General features: G+C 26.2%; 1 protein-coding gene across 2 annotated transcripts in view; it reads right to left on the reverse strand.

The window, feature by feature from the left end:
- LOC117171973 (armadillo-like helical domain-containing protein 3) overlaps positions 1-22123 on the reverse strand; it is a 30456-nt gene extending 8333 nt beyond the window's left edge. Inside the window, exons 1-8 of one of the 2 annotated variants that reach the window (XM_033359671.1) lie at positions 21934-22123; positions 21113-21290; positions 15136-15421; positions 14920-15053; positions 12757-12967; positions 7693-7987; positions 1960-2177; positions 1625-1857 (exon numbers count right to left, since the gene is read on the reverse strand). In XM_033359671.1, coding sequence (XP_033215562.1) covers positions 1625-1857; positions 1960-2177; positions 7693-7987; positions 12757-12967; positions 14920-15053; positions 15136-15421; positions 21113-21259 — 1524 coding nt within the window. In that variant the 5' untranslated portion in view covers positions 21260-21290; positions 21934-22123. Of the gene's footprint in view, positions 1-1624; positions 1858-1959; positions 2178-7692; positions 7988-12756; positions 12968-14919; positions 15054-15135; positions 15422-21112; positions 21291-21924 lie in introns of both variants that reach the window. The other variant, XM_033359670.1, reaches the window with a different exon arrangement.
- Positions 22124-24564: the final 2441 nt, after the last annotated feature.

Raw genomic sequence — 24564 nt, forward strand, 5'->3', positions numbered from 1 at the left:
TGGACAATTGTCCGCGACTGCCTATTTATTTTTGTAACCATATTCAGCAGAAACCCTTGGTACAGGGACCCTCTATCCGCAACCCGAGGACGCGTTCGGTGTAATATATATATATATATGCTTAGAAAGGTTCAAAATTTAATTTTTAGTTCTTGAAAAATCTATATGTTGTTTTGCATTTGTTTAAATTTTAAATTATTTTTGAAATGTTTCAGAACTTCTAAATATCTTTTAAAACGATTCGAATTCTACCAATTTTTTTTTTAATTCCTGAAAAGTATTTTCATAAAATCTTCCAGATCCACTTTTGACCATTTTTGAAACATTTTTCGAAATAAAAAGTTTTTTTTTTTAATTTTCCCAGGAATCTTAAGAAAATGTTTTTTATTCTTTTGAAGCCTTGCATAATTCTTAAAAAGCTTCTAAATTTTGTGTATAAAAATCTGAAAAATCTATATTTTCTTTTAAATTGGGCCGCGGAATATTTGCACCGAAATTTCGGTACAAATAGCCGGATTTTGTCGGTATATGTAGACACTTCGTATACATTATTTGAAATCATTTCAAACTTTAAATTGATTAAAAATCTTTTCAGACCTTCTAAATATCTCTTCAACTTACTCGAATTTTTTCTACGAATTATAGGCGTAAAATATTTATCATACATGAAAATGCAACAATTTTGATTGTAAATTAAATTTTTCCAATAGAAAAATTAAAATTGTAACGTTCAAAGGTTAGTGTTTTTGTTTAGTTTTGAATATTCGATTTAGAATGACTGATTTTAAATGAATAATCGAATATTTATAAACATGAAGCAATTGTTATTTTTCTGAATAAAAAATGTTCCAATTTTAGACTAAACAAATTTTGTAATCTAATAAAGCCTTTAATCACAGGCATATTATTTTGAAGTTATTTTAAAATTGAAAATAGTTGAAAAAGTTTCAATTGGGCGTATAATTTATTTAATTACTAAGACTTTTCAATTCAACCAGTTTAATTATTAACGTTAAAATCTACAAATTCAATATTTTTGAACTGAATCCGAACAATCTTGCAAAATCAATTATTATTCACTTGTTCATCCTTTATTTATAGTTCAGTTTTAAAAATAATTATAATTTATTATCACGTTTGATCAAGTAAAAAGGTTTTTTTATCCAAAATTGTCGATTTAAAACGGTACCAATTTTTAATTTTTTAAGTGTTTAGAACTAACTTTTAAAATTCTTTAAATGAAAAATGTAGGCTTGAAAATTAAAATCCAAAATGGAAAATTTGTAAGTAAAAGATTTGCGAATTACGCACTGTAAACTGAATAAAGTCATAATTGAAAAAGATACAAAATAATTTAATTAATTTAAAAAAATTATAATTATAAATTAAATTTTAATTAATTAACTCAGTTAATTAACTGATTATTTAAAAAACTGTTGAAATCAAACTTGAACAGATTTTCTTTCTACAAATTCGTCAAATTCCCGGTTAAGAAATAAATTCACTATCATTTCCCGTTTATTACCGGCCTCATAGAATTCCCCATCATTTCACGCTTTCTCGGTTCAGCGGCCACCCTGAAATTTCCAAAAATTTCATAGTTATTTTTGTTTCTGCTACTTACTTGAATTGCAAGGGGGAAAATATTCATTTTCTTAACCAAGTGATTTTCATGCGTCGTGAGGAACTTCAAAAGATTGATCAAAGCGGTCCATAGATCCTTCCACTGATACCCAAGTCTAACTCGACATCTCTTTTGATAGCACAGCAGTCTCTGCAAAACACCGATGCAGTGATGATACAGCTCCAGAGGGAATTTCTTCATCATGTGTGAGGTAATGAACTCGACAAGCAGATCTAAAAATGAAAACAAAAACGATATTAGTTTCAAATAAAAAGTTTATAAATTTGAATATTCTTTGTTTTTTTATATAAAAAGTGAACATTTTTAATAAATACCCAGAAGTGTTGCTGCCAGTGGTTGTGTGGGTGCTGCTTTGTCTTGAATTTTTCTGTGGTGCATCGGCACTCTGTGCAATTGCACTTTGAAAGATAGATTGGCATCGTGCATTAAACTATTTGCATATTGATCTTCGGCAATACAGCTTAATATTAAAAAGCATAGCTTCACATTGTTCGTTATGGCTTCTGTTCTGATTGCTTGCATAACTATTGAACTGAAAAAAAGCTTTTGTTGAAGGATTTGTCAAACTATGGAGCAAGCTTTAATTGAGAATCAGGGTTGCTACAAAATTCCAGTTTCAAAATTCCCTGATTTCTTCCCCCAAACAAAGTATAATAGTTGATATTTCCACTTAAATCTATATAGAAGATCAATAATGCTAATGCAAAAAAAATGTCTAAACTTATTTCAAAGCGATGAATTTTGAACCAAGCAGGGTGGCCGTTTTAATCGAAGAAAAAAATTCCCGGTCATTTTCCGGTTTTTTCCTGGTTCGCGAACATTTTGCACGGGCAATACAATTTAAAAATTCGAACCCTAAGGCTAAACATTTTTCCATTTGTAGTAATAAAAAATACACTACAAATGAAAGCACTCAAAATGGAAATCTTGAATTTTTAACTTTTGTAATTGAAGTTTAAAAGTTTCTTAATTCACAATTTTTATATTCAATTCCTCAATAATTTACACGTAATAAATGGAAAATACTAACACTTTTCAATTGTAAAACTTGTAATCAAATGTAGATAAACTGCAAAATTTAGAACTTTTAAAACCTAATGAGTTCAAAGATTCAGATTCAATTCTAAAAATATAAATCCACATTATCTTATTTGAAACAATTTTTAAGTAGAAACGTTAAAAATTGACAAATGAATTTTGTTTTAAAGTGACCACTTCTTAAATCGGAAGTTAGATTATTTTGTTCTCAAGTAGTTTAAATATCCCTGAAAAGCTTCAAAATTTTATTTCAAAATCTTGAAAAATCTAGAAGTTGTTTAAAATTTATTCAACTTTAAAATTATTTTTGAAATTTGATTAGAACTTTTAAATATCTTTTGAAATTAATAGAATTTTTCCTACAATTATTAGTATATCCTGCAAATTTTAAAAAATTTACTTAAAATCTTCCAAATTCGTTTTTAACAATTTTGGAAATCTTTTAAAATATTTTTGAATATTCTTTTACAATAATATTCCTGAGAGAAAAACTTTTTTTAATTTTCCTAGGAATCTTACGAAAATCTTTTTATTCTTTTGAAGACTTTCAAAATTCCTAAAAAGTTGAAAAACATTTTTTTTTCTAATCTGCAAAGTCTAAATTTTGTTTTAAATTAGATCGCGGCTATTTGTACCGAAATTTCGGTATGAATAGCCGAAATTTGTCGGTACACCCTTCGCTTAAATTATTTGCAATAATTTCAATTTTTAAATTAATTTTACATCTTTTCGAAACTTCTAAATACCTCTTAAAATCGCTCAAATTTTTTCTACAAATAATAAGTGTTAAATTCCTATTTAAACTCCAGGATTCAACAATTTCACTTACAAATATAAATTTTTTTCAAAGTAACAACCAAAATTGTAACCTTCAAAGTTTAAAAGCTCTTCGAAAATTTAACGATTCAAGGCTGTCTATGTCAAACAATTCCGTTTCAAATTTTGCACTTTTAAATATTTGGTTTCAGTTCCTTTGTCTTGAAGAAACAGTCAAACGACAAATATTGCTAAAAATATTAAAAAGTTATTATTTTCCTTAATTAAAAAATTTGAAACCTTACGGATTAAAAATTGAATACTTTCGACTAAAACAATATTTTGAATTTTGTGAAAGCCTTTAATCACAAATACATTATTATGAAGTGATTTTTAAGTTAAAAATAGTTTATAAAGTTTTAATCGGACGTTAGCACTTTTTAATGACTAAGACTGTTGGATTGAAACAGTTTAATTTGTAACGTAAAAATCTGGACATTCTGAAGACTGAACGGATTTACAATCGTTTTGACAAATCAATTATTGTTCCTTTTTAAAACTTATTTATTTATATTTATACAGTTGATAAAATTAAAAAATATTTATCAAACATTTGCAATTTCAAACGATTGAGTATTCAATTACTTAAGCATTCAAGACTGCATTTTACAATTCTTTAAATTAAAAATTAAAATCTAAATGTTCGAAATCGAGCTTGGACAGATATTTCTTGTAAATATTTGTATAATTCCGGGTAAAAAAATAAAGTCACTGTCATTTCCAGTCTCATAAAATTCCCGGTCATTTCCCGGTTTCCAGGTCCAGCGGCCACCTTGACCAAATAGATTAATTTTATACTAAAAAATCTGCCGGCTATGCGGGCACATTCTCATCGCGCGCGTCTCGCTTCGCCTGCAAGTTTAAGCACGCCTAGGGCGCACGACTGTTGGTTCTCGCGCTTCGCGCTCGATGTTGTATTTATCTCGCGCTTCGTGCTCGGTCTTTATATTTTCGCACATTCTTGCGCAAACATTTTAATTTTGAATTGTCAACTTTTTGACCAAATTGAAAAAGTTGTTATCATAATCTTGTAGGGCTTTCAAAAAACAACGTTTTTCTTTTCCAGACTTTTGTTCGTATCATGCGTTGTTTGGCTTAAATCGTTCATTTTAGTTTGTTTTTTTGGATTTTGAAAATGCTATAACTCTAGTAATGTTTGATTTTTCAAAAAAAGTCATTAGGATAAATTGTTAAATTTTTTTAATTCTATGAATAACCGTAGAGAGAATTTTTGAATTTTCAAAAAAGTGGTCTCAAAAATATTCAAAATGTGCCCACTTTTTGAATTTTCATCCAAAATGGCTGGATAACGAACTTGACTTTTAATTTAGGACTGGGGGGGGGGGGTCAAATTTTACACAAATCTAATACCTTCTCCGATGAGAATGTAAAAATACGAATTTTCAAGAAAATACATGATTTTTTAAACCAAATAGTTATGTTCTCAACTCAAAAAGATCAATTTTAAACCAAGACTGGAATAATATTATTTTATACCATAATAATTACATTTTTAACCAAAGGGATGAAGTTTTAAAACAAATAAATTCTCAACAAAAACTGTTATATTGACATGAATTTCCAAAAAAATAGTTAAATTTTCAACCAAAGAAATGAAATTTCAAGTAAAATAATTAATCCTAAAAAAAAATTTTAAACAAATAGTTAAATTTTCGACAAAAAATATGAATTTTCAACCAAGAAAATAAATTTTTAACAAAACAGTTAAATTTTCAACGAATTAAATTAATCTTTAATCAAAAGTAAGAGTTCTCTACGAAAAGTGTAATAGTTCATATTTCCACTAAAACTTATATTCACATTTACTATAAAAACAGTTGAATTGAAACAGAAAAGAGAAATTTTCCAGAAAATAGTTAAATTCTCAACGAAAACGCTTCAATTGTTAATCCAAAAAAATAACTTTTCAACAAAACAGTTGAATTGTCAACAAAGAAAGAGTTTACAGTCGATAAGGACAAAAATAGTATACAAAATTTAGAATTTTTAAGCCAAAAAGAAGAATTTTCTACAAAAAGTTGAGTTTTTAACCTGAAAATCTGAATTCTGACATAAAAGTTAATTTCCAACAAAATTCTTAAATTTTAAAGCCAAAAAATGAGTTATCTTCAAATAAGTTGAATTACTAACTAAATGATTTTTCAACTAAAAATATTAATTTTTTAATCAGTAAGATTAATTTCCTACCAAAAATTAAGATTTTTTAGCAAAATACATACATTTTCAAATAAGAAATATAAATGTTAAACCAACAATTTACGAAATGGAAGAAATTAATTTTAAACCAAAAAGATACATTTTTTTACCAAAAGGATTAATATTGTATCGCAAAAGATGAATTCACAGCAAAGAACAGCAAGGATCAAACACTAGTTGAATTTCCAGCAAAGGAATATGAATTTTCAGTTGAAAAAATTAATTTTCAACAAAAGAAGAAATAATTTTCAAAAAAGTAGTTAAATTTTCAACCAAAATAAGAAAAAAGTGTTTGAACTGAAATGCTGAAAAGTCAGGAGAAAAAATCAATTCTCTCAAAAAGTGTAATAGTTCATATTATTCCCAAAAAAGACTTTAATTTTAAAGCAAAAACGGTTGAATCCAATCATAAAAAAATTAATTTTCTATCAAAAAAAATGATTTTTTAAGTAAAATGATGAATCTTCAACAAAAATCAATTTTTAATCAACAAGATTATATTTATAACAAAAGATTAATTGCTGACAAAATACACGAATTTTTTAATTTTCAACTAAATAGATGAATTTTCATTAAAATGATTAATTTTAGAACACAAAAATAAATTTTTTATAAAATTATGGTAATTTTCTGACAAGTTGTAGGCATTTTTCAGTTAAAACAAATAATTTTCAATAAAAAAAAAAGAAACAAAATTGTACAATTTTAAAGCAAAAAAAAAAAATAAATCTAGAAGATTAATTTTCTACCAAAAAAGACAAATTGATAACAAAAGACATGAATTTTTAATAAAACAGTTACATTTTTATCCATAGAAAGGAATTTTAGACAAAAATAATAAATCTTCAACAAAAAAGAAAAGAATTTTTGTGTAAATAGTTGAATTTTCGACCAAAAATACGATTTTTCAACCAACAAGATTAATTTTCAACAACCAAAAAATACATTTTCAACGAAATAGTCCAATTTCCAACCAAAGATATGAATCTTTAATAAAAAATAAGAGTTCTCTACGAAAAGTGTAATAGTTGATATTTCCATCAAAACTTATATTTGAATTTACTATAAAAACAGTTGAATTCAAACAGAAAAGAGGAATTTTCAATAAAATAGTTAAATACTAAAGGAAAACACTTCAATTTTTAATTCAAAAAGATAAATTTTCAACAAAACATTTGAATTTTCAACAATGAAAAATTGTTCAGTCCATAAAAAAATACTATAACAAATGTAGAATTTTCAGGTCAAAAAGAGGAATTTTTAACAAACCAAAAAATTAGTTTTCTACCAAAAAGATGAATTTTCAAAAAGACATTTCATTTTTTAGTCGAATAAATTAGTTTTCAACTAAAAATATGAATTTTCAACCAAATACATACATTTTCAACTCAAAAAAATCAATTTCAAACAAAAAATGGAAGAGATGATAGAGATGACTTTTCAACCATAAAGATGCATTTTTTGCCAGGATAATTAATATTGTATCACAAAAGACGATTTTGCAACTAAACACATAAATTATCAACGAAATACTTGAATTTCCAACAAAGGAACATACATTTTCAGTTGAAAAATTAATGTCCAACAAAAGAAACAATAACTATCAACAAACAAAAAATGATAATCAAAATTAAAAAGGATTTTGAACTAAAATAATGAATCGCCAAAAAAAGGGAATTTTCAACAAAAAGTGTAATAGTTCATATTTTCACCAAAAAATATTCTAATTTTAAATCAAAAACAGTTGAACTCAACCAAGATAGATAAATTTTCAACTAAATTATTGAATCCACAACAAAAACAGATATATTTTCAGCAAAAAGTTCATTTTAAACCAAATAATACAATTTTTTAATTTAAAACAAAAAATTAAAATTTCAGAAAAACGTCTTACGCGCTGATTTTCCTTGAACTGTTTTAAATTTCCTGACTTTCAACAATTCCCTGACCTGTAGCAACCCTAAGAATTGAATTACCAATATTGGAGAAATGTAGCAAGTAAGTTAAAAGGTTGAGCCATGGCATCCGGTGGATTTGCACCAGGCGCTGTTGCATTTGGCCCTAAAGTATTATTCGGAGAAGGAGGTGCGCTCGTATCACTTTGAGTATATGCTAGGGTCGTCACGAAATTTCTGTTCAGATGTGTCGCTTCGTACAGTGCAAGAAGAAGAGCGTTATTTGCTCGCACTTGCTGAGTTTTCGCCTCCTCTTCGCCCACAAAGATATTGCCAACGATACTCGTCAGAGACGATAACCAGGAAGCCTGCACCTCTGCAATTAAAAATGTGTATTTTTAGTTAGGGAACGTCCATTAATAGGGTGTCCAGCGATTCTTAAGAACGAAATTCAAGGTCTTTTCCGGGGTTTTCAGGTCAAGATTTTCCAGGACTCCTTTTAGAGGGCGGCCGTTTTAATCGGAGAAAAAAATTACCGGTCATTTCCCGATTCGGAATCGTTTGTCCGGGTCTATTAAATTTAACAACTCGAACTCTAAAGCTAACCATTTTTTCATTTGAATTAATGAAAAATAAACTGGAAATTAAAGAACTCAAGGTAGATTTCTTAAATTTTAAACTTTTAAAATTGAAGTTTGAAAGTTTTTAAATTCAAAAATGCTGTATTCAAATGCTTAATAATTTACACATATAAAACGGAAAGTGCTAATATTTTGCAATTGAACAATTTTAAATTAAATTCGTTTAAACTGAAAAATTTAGAATTTTTAAGTTTTATGAAATGTAGAGTTCAAAGATTCAGATTCAGTTCTAAAAATATAAATCCACGTTATTATTTTCAACGCTCTAATTTAAAGAATTAATCAATTTAATTTTTTTTAATTATACTATTTTGACGAATTTTAAGCTAGAAACATTAAAGCTTGAACGATTGCATTTTTTTAAACTGAACAATGTTTACATTAGAACTTGAATTATTTTAATTTTAAATAGTTTAGGTATCCTTGAATAGCTTCAACATTGAATGAAAACTTCAAAATCTACGTGATGTTTAAAATTTTTTCAAATATAAAATTACGGTTAAAAGTTTTCCATAGCTTCTAAATATCTTTTAAAATATATTCAAATTTCAAATAATTTTTCAGAATAAAAAATCATTTTATATTTTCTTATCAATCTTATGAAAATGTTTTTATTCTTTTGCAACCTTTTACAATTCTTATAAAGATTATAAATTTTTGTTTAAAGTCGGAGCACACACTTCTCTTAAATTAGTTTCAATCATTTTAAGCTTTAAATTAATTTTGAATGTTTTCAAAACTTCTAAATATCTCTAAAAATTGTTCGAATTGCTCTACAAATAATAAGTGTTCAATTGTTATTTATACATGAATCTTCTTAAGAAATCAATTATTATGAAATTTTGTATACTTATAGTACAGTTCACTTTTTAAAATAGTTTATTAATTTATATTTACAGTCGAACAAATAAAAATGTCTTTAATCGAAAGTTCGCATTTTAAACTTTTAATTTTCAATTACTTAAGTCTTCCAAGACTCCATTTTAAAATTCATTGAATTAAGAATGTACACTACAAAACAAAAATTTAGAATGAACAAATTGTATCAAGTAAAAGATTGTCGAATTACGCATTACAAACTGAATATCATAATTAAAGAAGATAATAACTCAACTAATTTTTAACATATTGTTAAAATTGAAATTTGAAAGATTTTTCTTCTAAGATTGAAAAAAGTCCCGGCAAAAAAATTAATTTACTCTCATTTCTGGGTTTTCCAGGATCTCAAAAAATTCCAGCGGACCCTCGGTTTTTCTACATCAAATAATGAAATAACCGTTTGTTATATACGTAAAAAATGGACGAAAATAAGTCTCTAAAAACCTTTAAATCTTTGTAAATGCCCTAAGTCTGTTGAAGTATTTAAAATCTTTCCAAAATTGTGAAATTTGTGTGAAATCTTAAAATAATTTTGTAAAATATTTGTATTAATTGAAATCTTTAAAATAATTGAAATCCCTGTGTAATTTTATCAAATATTTTGAAATGTTTATAAAAGCTTTTGACATTTTTATGAAATCTTTTAAATCTTTGTGAAAGCTTTCTTTAGTCTTTGTTGGTGAAATATTTTGTGTTCGCTTGAAATTATTGAAATACTTGAAATCTTTACGAATTTTTTTATAAAATCTTTAAAATATTTGTATTTATTTGAAATAATTAAAATATTTTTAATCTGTATGAAATTGCCGATGATCTTAGAGATGTGGTTTACTATACCCCTTTTAAAATCTTTGAAATCTTTTGAAAGTTTAAAAATCTTTGGAAATGTTCTAAATCTTTGTGAAATCTTTGAAAGCTGGTATACACACCTTTTTTAAATATTTGAAATCCTTGCTATCTTCATAAGAAATGTTCGAAATCTTTGGAAAATTGTTGTTAAGTCCTTGAAATATTTATCAAATCTTTTGAAATATTTGTAAAATTTTGCTTAAGTCTTTGTTTGTGAAACCTTGTTTATTAATTTAAATGATTGAATTATTTGAAATCTTAATGAAATTTTTTCAAATCTTCTAAAATGTTTTGAAACTTTTTTAAATCGTTTAAAATCTTCGAAATGTTTTAAAATCTTTGAATCTAGTGTAATGTATCCTTTCTCAAATCTCCGAAATCCTTTATATCTTTTGAAATTTCTAAAATCTGTGAAATATTTGAAACCTGGTGTACACACCTTTTTCAATTCTTACAAATCTTTGTAAAAACTTTCAAAATCCTTTTAAATTTGTTAAAATCTTTGAAATATTTTTAAACCTTTTAAGATCTTCAGTAATGTTTTGTAATCTGGTGTACACTGAAAAACCGAGTGGTGAAATCCCTTGAAAAATCCGTTATATTTTCATGGCTCATTCTAATCCTGAAACTGCATTGAGTAAAAGATAAATTATATCTTGATAAATAAACAAGTTTTCAGTAGCAAGATTTCTTCTAAACGAGATGTTTCTTTCATAAAAGACTAAAAGATTTAAATGACTTTTCGCATTTTAATAACATAAGTGTTTGAAAAGAAAAAAAATTAATTCAAGGTTCTCGTAAAAAACTCAAAGAGATTTCCAGGTTTTCAAGGTTCAAACAAAATTCAAGGAGAAATCTAGGCTTTCCAGGTGTTCAATGTCGCTGGGCATCCTGATTAATTACAGAAGGATGGTTTTTGGAAATTTTAGACCCCCCTATTGTTTGTATTCGTAAGATTTTTAAGTCCGCCCCAAATAAAAATCTAAAGATTTCCAGTGATTTGAAAATATTTCAACACATTCCTTGGCATTTCAAAAGTTTTAGGGCATTTCACGAGTTAAAAAAAATTCCTAGTATAATTACAGACAGATTCTCAATTTTCCAAAAGATTTTACAAGATTTTAAGGGACTTCAAAGAGTTTAATCAAATCCTTAGACATTTTACTGAATTTCAAAGACTTCATGACATACCGAAGGATTTCGTCGGATTTTAAGGAATTGAGAAGATTTCTGCGGATTTCAAGAGATTTGGAAATATTTTTTAAAAAATGACGGGATTTCAAAGGACTTTATATGACACCACAGTATTTTCACTAATTTTAAAGCATACCTGGGGATATCCTTCAAATGATTTTAACGAATTTTAAGAGGCATTTCACAGTATTGCAAAGAATTCTAAGAGAATGCCAAAGCATATCTACGAATTTTAGATGATTTCGTAAGTTATCAAAATATTTAGCGGAATTTCAAAGGATTTTTGAATTTTATAGGATTTGTAATGGGAAAATGATTATTTTTCAACGAAATACATGAATTTTCAACGAAATATTCGACTTTTCAACTAAAAAAAGATAAATTTTCAATAAAATAGTAAGATATTGAACCTAAAAAGATCCATTTTCAACCAAAAATGCTATAGTTCCAGTTTTAGAGAAAAAAAATAATTTCCAAAAAATCTGATGAATCTTCAACTGAAATTATAAATCTTCAACAGGAATAGTTCAATTTCGAACCAAAAAAACGATTAATTTTGAAACCAGAAGATGAATTTTCTACCAAGAAACATGAACTTTCAACAAAATATATTTAATTCGAACTACAAAGGAATTATTATCAACCAAACTAATGAATTTTTCAAATAAAATGATGAATCGTGAAGTGGAATCGTTACACTTTCAGCAAAAAAGATGAAGTTTTAACTAAAATTATAAATCTTGAACTGAAATAGTTTCATTTCCAACCTAAAAGATGAATTTTAAAACAATAAGATTAATTTTCTGTTCAAAAATACGGACTTTCAACAAAATACATGAAATTAGAACTAAAAAAGATTAAATTTCAACAAAAAATTGAATAGTTGATTCTGCACTTAAGAAAATTAAAGTTTTAACCAATCAGATGTATTTTCAACTAAAATGACAGAATATTTTATAGGAATAGTTACATTTACATTTTTTTTTAATTTGACAAAAAACGAAGTAAAAAAAATGGTTACATTTTTAAACAAAGTGATAAATTTTAAACTAAAATGATGTATCTTGGGCCAGAATAATTGAATTTTTAAACAAATAGATTCATTTCCGAGCAAAAAGATTCATTTCGACCACAAAAGATGAATTTTCAAATAAAAAAGATAATTTTTCTACAAAAAATTGAGTAGCTCATTTTTTTAGTTGAAAAAGGTCCAGAAAAGACGACCCTTCAACCTAAGTTCAATTTTCAGCCAAGAAGATTAATTTTCTACCAAAAACGATTAATTTTCAACAAAAAATAGAATAGTTGATTTTGCAGTTAAAAAAATTAATGTTTAACCAAAGAGATGAATTTTCAACTAAAATTATGAACCAAATGTGAAAATGAACCAAAAATATATTAGTTACATTTTCAGATTAAAGCAGTAAGTTCAAACCAAAAAAAGAATTTTCAAGAAAATAGTGAAATACAGAAATAGAAAGCTACTTTTACAAATAAAGAATTATTGTTATTCAATTTTACGAGCATATTGCATTTTTTTAAATCAAGCGCGATCTTGAAAAAATGTTCTGAAAAAAATTACCTGCTCTTTGCTGAGCAAACTGTCGACAAAACTCAGTCAAGGAACTCGAAATAACTTGTCCATAACCATTGAGAGCAAGCTCGTCATCTAAAATCGAAAGCTTGACTATGTAGGGATTAGCACTTTCGTGTTTTCTGTAATTGACTAAAAGAGTCAAAAGTAAAACGGCGTCGTTTCCGTGTCGACTTCTTGCAGACGTATCTCTTAACAACTAGAAGAAGAAAAAAATTACAGTGCGCATTCCCTTTTTCTCCTCTTCACGAAAAATGTTTTATTTTCCCCCTTTCACTTTAAATATATGATTTTTTATTTTAATAAAGCTTTAAAAGTAAAATATTTTTTCACTGAATCTATAAAAATTAAATATTCTTGAAATCAACTATAATAAAGTATTATAAATTGTTGTGTTTATATTTGAATAACGATCGCCATTATGTTGAACATATTATAACAATTATTAGATGGAAAATAAGTTTAATAAGCTCTAGAATTTTAATAATTTTGCAAAAACTGAAAAAAAAAACTGTTTCTAACTGTTCGGCAAATTTAAGCGCAGTTTTCAGTAAATGTTCAATACTTTTTCATTAAATATACATTCCACATGATATTTAATGTAAAGATTTCCGAAAATATAACCAAACCCCTTTCTCCTACATTTTCTTGAATGAAATAATCTGAGCTTTTTATCAGGCCAAAATAAAACAAAAAACAGAATCTTGTTTATATTTTACTATTTAAAAATAAAAACATTTTTTAGTTAAAATCATTTTATCCCTCAGGGTTTAATTTAAAATGTTCGGAGTTAAGTCTTTTAGTTTAAATTTGAACATTTACTGTTTTTAATAGTTAGAAAATTTGACTTGATAAGCATTTTAAGTTAAAAAATTTAGAATTTGTAATATTAAACCATTTCTACACATCTTAAATTAACAACTTCTGAGTTATCAATTGTACATGTAAAAATTTTTCAAATGTAAACTCTTCAGATACGTAAAATATACTGGCATCGATGGAAATATTAAAATTACAAAAGTGAAAGTTTTTCAAACATATTTTTCCGATCATAATTAATTATTATTTTAATTTATTAACTGGTTTCAAACATTTTTTAGACTCTTGATATTCAAAAGTATTTTAAGGTTGTTTAACGAATTTCTAGAAAACATCAGGGAATAAAATAAATTTTAGTTCAAGGGATTTCTACGGATTTCAACAATGATTTGGAATATGGTGAACACACAAATTTCAAAGGATTTTAAAGGTTTTAAGTTATGCTAAAAGATTCCAAAGAATTTTCGTTAAAAAATTTTATAATTCTTAATATTAAAAAGCTTTTTATTGATTTTAAAATACTTTATGTTTTTAGTATTATAAAATAAAAATCCTGGGATGTGATCTAGCACGTGCTTTTTATTTTTACCTTTTTTCTGTTTAAATTTAATGCATAATTTTAACTTAATTTAAATCTAACAAATGTCAAAGGATTTCAATGGCCTTGTGTATGGTATAATGGTATTTTAATGGTTTTTTACAATTCCAAGGGATGTTAACGAATTCCTAGATAACTTTAGGGAATGAAATAAATTTTAGTTCAAGGATTTTCTACGGATTTAAACAATTTTAAGAGATATGCAGGACATACAAAAATTTCCAAAAATTAAAAGTTACTTCAAAAGATTCCAAAGAATTTCAAGAGATTTCGTCTCAAAAACGTTAGATTTCTTAATATCAAAAACGTGTTGATATGGATTTTTGAATACTGGCTTTTTACGGCTTCAAAGGATTTTAACGAATTTCTAGAGAACTTTAAAAAGTTTAAAAAATTGCAGTACCTATAATATTAAAAATGTTGTCATAGATTTTTAAATAGTAAGTCTTTTTAGAGAAGATTTTTTGGAAAAGGAAATATTCTGGATTATGAAAACGATTTAAAACATATAAAAATGGTTCATTTAACAAATTTTATAATTTATCGGGCTGTTTTGTATCGCTTTGAATAAATGTTCAACAGCCTATGTATATCCTATCTAAAAAAATTCTTTTTTAAAGAAATAATTTAAAAAATCATTTAAAATTATTTAGAAAGTATACTATTTCTTATAAAAAGATTGTTTCTTCTTTTCTAGTTATAAAAATTAATTAAAAATACTCAAAAATACTCACTTGAATAAGTGATTCAAAGACACTATTCAGCATGACATATTCCAAAAGAGTATTTTGGCTCACATTGTCCATTCCAGTAACAATAATTAACAAAAGTTTTAAGCAGAGTGCCTTCAAACTATCAGGATATTCGCCTAAAATTGAAAAACAAACATTTAAAATAGAGTATTTTGATTCAAATTTGGTGGGAGAAGGAAATTTGGAAATGGAAATTACCAGTGAGAAAATTATTGCAATGCTGCATCAGCGTTGTCATTCTTTGTTCGGCTGAATCAAATCCAACTAGAATATCTATCAAATTGAAGCCGAAATCACTTTGACTACCTTTTTTGTACATTGACTGAATAACTGCTGCTAAAGTTTGAAGAGCATAGACAACTCTAAAGGGATGTTCGTCCACTAAAGTATCCACACAGTGACATACTAAAGAATTCAAATTTTCTTTACTCGCATTTAACTGCTCTGCTGTCATGTGCAAAATCTCATTTTCGATATGCGAAACCTACAGAATATACAAATAATAAAATGTAGATTATAGAATATATGCAGTACATGGGACCGTTCAAAAACTATGTCACGCTATTTTGAAAAATTTGTCCATCCCTCTGCTTCTTCGTCAGAGATCATCACACAGAATTGAAATATTTTTTAACCAAACAGTGGCATTTACAATCAAATAGTTGAACTTCAAAGGAAGCAGTTGTCAAGAAAATATTTGAATTTTTAACCAAAGGGTTTAATTTCCAACTTACTTTGACGAATTTTCAACCAAATAGGCGAATTTTCAATTAAAAAATCTGCCCACTTCGCGGACACATTCTCATCGCGCGCTGCGCGTGCGGCTCACAAGTTTGAGTATCGCATCTGTTAAATATCGCGCTTCGCGCTCGGATATAATTACACCTAAATATAATTACATCTAAATTTTCTAATTGATTAAGTATAATTAAAGATTAAGTTTCTCAAAGCTCTGTAGGCTTCATATTTTGCGTCGCTTTGTGATAAATTATTACAAATTTGTATCTCTTTTTTGGGTGGATAACTTACTTTTCTATCAATTTGTTTTCCTACGTTTTGTCCTTTCTCCCACAAATTTTTCATTTTTATTTTTAATGTCATTCTTGTGATTAAAACCAAAACTACGGATCCTATCAAAAAGTGATTTATATCAAATATGTAGATCTTCTATGGATGAACAATTTTTCGTTAACTCATTTTTTTCCTAACTTATGTCGTTTTCCTACAAATTTTTTATTCATTTTTATTTTTAATGTTATTTTACACGAAAAAAAGTACGCATTCTATCAAGAAATTATAATTAACGAATTTTCATATGTTTCTGGGATACAATTGTAAGGATACAATTTTTATTAATTCATATTTTTTCGTATCCTTTTTCAATCATGGCGTTTCTATGAGACCAAATAAAATATATATGGTATATATAACGGAAATAATTATTTAAATCGTTTATTATTATTAATAAAAATATTCTCTCAAAATAATGCTGCAAAGTTGAAGTTTCTTCTCAAATTTTCCACTTCTTGTACACTTTTAATTTAGAGTAAGGTAATAATTAATTCTAGTTAACAAATATAATGGTTTAAGAAATTTATTATTATTTTTAATATTACCTTTGAGTAATGCTAGAAAGTTATGAGGTTTTCCAAAATATTCAACTTTTTGTCCACTTTTCACTTAGAGCGAAGTAATTGAGTATTCTAATATTATCCAACATTATCATGATATAGCTTTACTTTTAAGAAAGAAAAGCCATTTATTTCATTATTGTTGGCAATTTTGAAAATGTGCGATTGGGCAATCCATCACGAAAAATTATAATTTGCCGTAATTAAGGTTATGACCTCAATTGCCAGAGATTTATGTCATAATACTTTTCGATAATTAGTGATTTTAAGTAGTTTCATATCAAATAAAGTTATTTAATAAGATCTTAATTAATTTGAAAAGATTTCAAGGGATGTAATTTTTTTAATATTTTAAGGAACTTAAGAAAATTCATAAGGTTTTAAATATCTACTCAATTTCGAAAATTTTTAATGATTTTAAAGAAGTTGCAAAAATTTCAAAAACATTCGGAGAAGTTAAAGGATTTTCAAAACAAAACTTAAAGAATTTCTGAAAATTCAAGTGATTTTAAGGAATTACTACAGGGACTTGACGGGATTTTAAGATTTTCTTTTAAAGGATTTAAAAATAATTCAAAAAATTTTCAAGATATGCAAGAAATCTTTAAAGATTTTAAGACAGTTTTAGTGATTTTAAAGATTTTAAAGCTATTTAAAATTATATAAAAAAAAACATTTTCATGAATTTTAAGAGACTTCAAGGGATTTAAACAAATTCAATGATTTAAGGATTTCCAAAAGATTTTAAGGAGTCTAAAAAAATGTAAGGATTTTAAGTGATTTTAATCAATTTAAAAATTTTTTAAATGATTTCAAAGAAGTTGAAGGGAGTTCAAAAAAATTCGGAGGAGTAATCAAGTGATTTTAAGGAATTACTAGGGACTTGGCGTAATCTTAAAGTTTTTTTTAAAGGATTTAAAAATAATCCAAAAATAGTTCAAAACGATTTAATGATTTACAAGATATTTTATCAGATTTTACGACAGTTTTAGTGATTTTAAATAAAGTCAAACGAGTTATTGAAAAGTTATTAAAACAGATGTAATGAATTTTAGAAACTTCAAGGTATTTAAAAAAATTGATTGGTTTAAGGATTTTCAAGAGATTTTAAGGAGCCTAAGCAAATTGAAAGGATTTTTTATTTGAAAGATTTGAATGAATTTTATTCAATTTTACAATATTTTTAATTATTTCAAAGAAGTTGAAGGGAGTTCCGAAAAATTCGGAGAGCTTTAACGATTTTCAAGAAATCTTATGAGGTTTCTGAGAAGTCAAGTGATTTCAAGCAAATACTAGGAACTTGGTGGAATCTTCCAGTTTCTTTTTAAATGATTTAAAAATAATTCCAAAATAATTCTAAAATGTCGAAGGATTTACAAGTTATTTTTTAAGATTTTAAGACAGTTTTAGTGTTCTTAAAGAATTTCAAGAGAGTTTTTGAAAAGTTATTTAAAAATATTTTAATGAATTAAAAAAAATTCGAAGATTTAGAGGATTTTTAAGAGATTTAAAGGAATTTAAGTCAATTTCGAGAAACTTCGAAAGATTTTAAATGATTGTAAAGAAGTTCAAGGGATTCCAAAAAAATCTGAAGAGTTTAAGGATTATCAAGAAATCTTACAGGATTTCTAAGTGTTCAAGTGATTTTAAGGAATAACTAAAGACTTGACGGGATTTTAAAGTTTATTTTTAAAGGATTTACAAATATTTCCATAAGTATTAGTTACTTTAAAGAATGTTAAGCAATTAATTTAAAAGTTATTTCAAAAGATTTGAAGTTATTTGCAAAAATTCAAAGATTTTAAGGATTTTCAAGAGATTTAAAGGAATTTGAGAATATTTTAAAGATTTTACGTGATTAGAATTAATTTTAGTCAATTTCGAGATACTTCGAAAGATTTGAAATGATTGCAAAGATATTTTTTCTTGATGGATTGTCCAAATCACACACTTCCCCAATTGCTAATAATAATTAAAGAAACGGCTTTTCTATCTGAGAAGCAAAGCCATATCATGATTTTTCACTTACTTTCGTCTACAAAAATTAGTTTTAGTCAAACTCCTATGTAATCAATGCCTTGCAGTCCACAAGTGGTATGGATTCCGACGTTACCGGCCGAATATGACTTAATGTTAGAATATTCAATAATTATTGCAATTTAACAAACACAAGTGTTTAATTAAACATTCATTTTTTACAATTTTTTGTCCTATACTAATCCTAAAGTTACGTATTTTTCTGAAATGTTCCGATTTTCTTTGACTTTTTATTTAGGAACAAATAATAAATATTAATATTATTCTAAACAAAAAGGCTCTCAATATCTACATCAAAGAAAATTCACACTTAATATGATCCGTATAGAAAATTTGAAGAATATTTCAAATATCTGTTTTAATCCTGTAAAATATACACACGAAAAAGGAATATATTGTATAAAAAATGATTCTCTTTAACGTTTATTTTTTATTTGTTCATAAATAAAAAGACAAAGCATAGTTAAAAATTTCTGAAAAAACCTCAACCTTCTAGAAATTATCGAGGAGAAGATATTGATAAATAATGATAAATTGTTTAAATATTTATGGTTCCTAAATTATATTGACCCGTTGAGGCCACCTGGGATCCAAAGTGACCTAGACCGAAATCAAATATTTTAATTATTCTAAATTATAATTTGAAAAATAAAAATTAGTGGATCATAAAGAAGGGACCTTGGAGGTATTTCCAGACAAATATTCACGAGGAAATATCAATCATTGGACACCATCTGACCTTTATGCTATTATTCAGAAATGTGGCCTCCACGAGTCAATTATTACCTCACTCTTATGTAATAAGTGAAAAAAAGTTGAAAATTAAAAAAAAACGCAAAGTTTTATTATTATTTAAAGAGAATATGATTAAAAACAGTAACAAATTTTTTAAACGACTATGTGAACTTGAATTAATTGTTGTCTCTCTCTAATTGAAGAGTCTACAAAAAGTATAAAATTTTAGAAAAAAATGCGAAATAATTGTTTTAAAAAATTATTATTATTTATAATATTCTTTTTGAAGTATGTTAGAAATTTCCAGCCTTCTTTAAATTTGCGACTGGTTTTTCACTTTTCTCTAAGAGTGAAGTAATAATTGATACAATTTGACAAAAATAGTTGTTTAAACAAATAATTTTTGTTTATAACTATCTTCTTTTAGAGTAATGCTAGAAAGTTGCGGGCTTTGCTAGAATTTTCAGATTTCTTCGATTTTTTAGTCAGGGGAAAATAATATCTATTAATATTAGTTCAAACAAAAACTTTTCAGTAACTACTACAAAGAAAATTTACGTTTAATACGACCCATGTAGAAAATTTGAAGAATATTTCAAATATCTGTTTTATTTCAGAAATATATAATCACAAAAAAACATCATCAAGAGCCTGTTGAAAAAATGATTCTTTCTAATGTTTATTTCTTATTTGGTCATAACTAAAAAGCTAAAGCAAAGACTTTCAGAAAAAACAGAAAATTTTTTTGGAATTAATATAAGACAAGATAGTTATGAAAATTAATAAATGATTTGAACAATTATACTTCTTACCTTGCATTAATTATCACATCTATAAGTGAAGAAATGATAAAAAGTTGCACATTTCAGAAAAAACTGCAATTTTATAGTATTATTCGAAAAGAATATTATTAAAAACAATAATAAATTATTCATGAAAAGTGATCAACAAGTGGAAAATTTTAGAAAAAACATTCACTTTGCAACATTATGCTAAGAGAATATTGTTAATAATAATAATAATAATAATAATAATAATAATAATAATAATAAACAGTTTAACCAATTATTTCTGTTACATTTTATTGATTATTGCCTAGCTTTAAGTGAGAAAAGTTGGAAAATTTCAAATTCGGAAAGTACGACCAATTTCTAACTCTATTCTAAAGAGAACATTGCTAAAAATAGATTGTTTAAATAATTCGCTCGAACATCGAATTATTAATATAAAGTAATACTTGATGTATAAGAAACAATTTGTATTTATAATTATTAAAGAATAATAATAAAGCGTGGTTTTTGTGAAAATCAATTTTCAAGAATTTTAGAAAAACGGCCGCCACTTTATAATTTTGTTCTTTTGTTATTTTGCAGATAAATTAAACCAACAAAAGTTCCTGCGTTCAATCAAAAACGCACAAAACCAAATTTTTCGCTCATGGGGTTTTTTTGGTACCGTGTAAAATAGACTTATGGGAATATTAAAAAAATAATTATTAATTTGTATTTTATATCTAAATGTGAAGAGAAATGTTTAATTTCAACTAAATTCACCTATCATTGACGATTCTGAATAAAGTTAAGTAGAACGCTTCTTTTTCCTGTGCTAAATCTACAAATATAATTTTTTTTAAGCATATATCTATTGTGTAGATTCGAAGAAATTTGCAAGCAATATGCCTGAAAATTCGAGAAAAAAAAATACCAGTGAATTTTTAGACCCCCCTACTGACTAAAATATTATTATAAAATGAATAGAATCAAAGTACGAACCATTGGCTTGATAAGGAATAATTCATTCCAAAAATTTGGATGAGCGGATGTTAAATCTTCGCCTTTAAAGAAACTTTCATAAATTGGGACCAACTTTCCTTTGTGTTGGCGTTTGGATCCTGAGCCGCTTCGCTTTCGCATTGCCATTTTTAAACTTTATTTATATCATTTGATCAATCTACAATGAAAAGAAGAATATAAAATTCCGAAATAATTTGAATATTCTAATTGAAAAACTAGCAAATCCCAATTATAATTTGCAACCTAAAAATATCTTGTACCTCAAACAAAAAACAAGTTTTTGAACCGATTTCTTAAGTTTTAAATATAAAAGCAAAATTTTGCAACAACTAAAAATTGGTTATCATCAAGCTTTAGCAATATTCAATATCAAACTGAAGCTACAAATAAAAACGAATGTATATAGAAATTCCGGTTCTGGCATTTCCAATCCGGAATTTCCAAAAGCTTGAAAGGTCGGTAATAGGCTAAAAATGTAACTAAAGTTCTTGTATTTGTATTAAAAACTGTATGAATATGTATAAAAAAATCAATGATCTTTTAAACTACAATAAACAAAAAATAATAAAATTTATTCCATTCACTCTATACTTTTTGGAGCAATTGGAAGTTAATCTAACCTCAAATCTAAATCAAAATTGCCAAATATTTAACGCCAAATTGGATGAATGAAAATCTGGCACACTTGAAAGGAAACTAAAGAGCAAGAGGAATCTTAGAAAAAATGAATTAATAGCGAAACATGTGTATTTACACGGGTTAAAGTTAAATAAACATTGCAATATACTTACAAAACTCACTTTAATCAAGACTCCAATGTCTTTTTCACGAAACTTTTGTTAAATACCAAATTCACATTACTGCAACAATTAATATTTTTGTTTGTTAAATTCAATCTATTTTCACTTCCAAAAAATTCAATAGTTGAAAAATAACTATTACTGCAATTACTACCACTTTTTAAGTGTCGAAAACACGTCAAAAGTCGCCACTAATATCATTAGAATGAAAATTATTTGCAGTCGTGTCACTACGAAAGGTGGCACTCCCATCGCAAAATTTGATTGGCTATTGTAGTAATCACATGGTATAAAACGAGGTTATGTTCGTTTGTTTACAAAAGTATCAGATAAAAACCTGTGTTTAAAAGTGTATGTTATTTATTAAATATAGCAGGTTATTTATAATTATGAACCTAGATTACGATGAACAACTAAATCATCACAAATCCAATTATAATCAGCAAAACGAGCGAAACATTTCAGGCGAGTTAACCTCAATGACAGGATCCACCGGTTGTTATCAACAAGGCAGTTAGGTGGCGTAAAAGTCGAAGGCGCGAAATTTAAATTTCATTATACTTTGCAATTATCACTATGATTGAAAATTTTAAATTCTAAGAAAATAAAAATAAAATGTCAGTTTTTAATCCATTTAAAATCAGACAAGCAGTGAAACCTTAAGTCACAAAATCATCTGCCTCTTAAATATGTTGTCATGCATTTATTTGTGTAACCCCGGCAAATGTTATTTACTAGGGGTTGACATGGTCCGAACCCGGTGTTCAGGCTTAATCCCTACAAAACGATTTTAGGCCCGATTTTTTTTATTTCACTCTGCAAAATTTATTATTTAAAGATATAAAATCAATAGGTGACACCTCCATCGCGGAATTTGATTGGCTCCTGCTATAATCTCATCTGGTATAAAACGAGGTTATGTTCGCCTGTTGACAAAATAATCAGCTGTGTTTTATTTGGTTTTATACACAGCTGATTACTTTTCTGTTTTCTCACGATCCGTAGGGGAATTGACGGTTAAACTAATCCAACAGATGGCGCCACAAAAAGTAGGTCTGTCTTTTTCATTGAATTGCATTAAGAGAAAGCAAAAATAATTAAAAACTTGATGCTGTTTGTAAATAAACAAAAAAAAATAGATGAAAAAATAAGTCTAACTATTACTTATTATTTAAAAAAAGAAAAAGTCATGAAAATATGTAGTTTAATATGAATAAAATTTAATTTTGAGATACATTTTGAAAGCAATTCGTACTTTGTATTTTTGTGATTTATTTTGCTGATATTATTGATTTTATTATTTGTTAAAGTCAAACAAAATTATTTTTTGATAAAATTATTAATGCAGCTAATGAAAAAATTAATAATATTAAAGACCTAAGTGACAAAAATATTTAAAACATATACATGATCAGAAGAATTAATAAAAAATATATGACGTATATTGTATATTGAGGGAATAATTTCGTAACAAGTTAATGAAAAGACCAATAAATGAGAAAGTGGATTTAATATTATTTAATATAATATATATATTTATTTAAATTGAACCGAATATCATATATGCATGTATACAGTGCAATCATTTATTTGTTGATTAATCTTAAAAACTTTTTTCTCGCTGCATTCAATCCCTATTAATTTTATTAAAAAATTTTTATTTAAAGGAGATTTAGAATTAAATAGTTAATTATATTATTGCAAACCTCATTTCTAAAATGAACAGACTATAAACTATTAAACTCTATAAACAAACGTACCGTATTCATGACGGAGTGTAGGAGGAAATTCACTTTTTTCGTTCAGCTTGACGCTCCGAACTTTTGTCCTCTCTATTTGTTTATTAATAATTTTTCTACTTAAAGCATGAAAAAAACTGAAAATTTGTACATAACAATTTTTTACGTTTTGATAACTGATCAGGAAAATTTTATATTGTCTAAAATTAATGTTTAGAAATTCATAAAATACAAATCATTTGTTTATCATTCCATTTCAAATTTGATAAACAAAATAACAAATAGTTTAGTATCGGTAAAATTTTTTGGTGCTAAAAGTGCTTCACATTAATGTAGGAATTACATTTAATAACAAAAATAATTTAAAAGTTTATAATAACTATTGTTATAAACAATTTTTGTGTCAAAATATTAGAATTTGAAATTTTTCAAATTATAATTTCCTTCAATGGCCAGAACGACTTCAGGTATTCCTTAAAATAATAAATATTGAATAATATTTGATAAAATATAACAATTAAAATTTTTGTAAACAAATTAGATAAGCATGATTAAAATGTTTGCCTTTTCACATAGAAAATTTTTTTGCATTGATGGCCAAGTCGGTGGGTTATTGTCGAAAGATTTTGTATTGAGTGTATTGCATGCAGTGTTATGATTTATTTCCAATCGATTACGATTGAAAACCCGACTTTTCCGACATTAATTTTAGACAATATAAAAATTTCCTGATCAGTTATCAAAGCGTAAAAAATTGTTATGTACAAATTTTCAGTTTTTTCATTCTTTGAGTAGAAAAATTATTAATAAACAAATAGAGAGGACAAAAGTTCGGAGCGTCAAGCTGAACGAAAAAAGTGAATTTCCTCCTACACTCCGTCATGAATACGGT

The sequence above is a fragment of the Belonocnema kinseyi genome, chromosome 4, assembly GCF_010883055.1.
Source record: "Belonocnema kinseyi isolate 2016_QV_RU_SX_M_011 chromosome 4, B_treatae_v1, whole genome shotgun sequence".
Lineage (NCBI taxonomy): Eukaryota > Metazoa > Arthropoda > Insecta > Hymenoptera > Cynipidae > Belonocnema > Belonocnema kinseyi.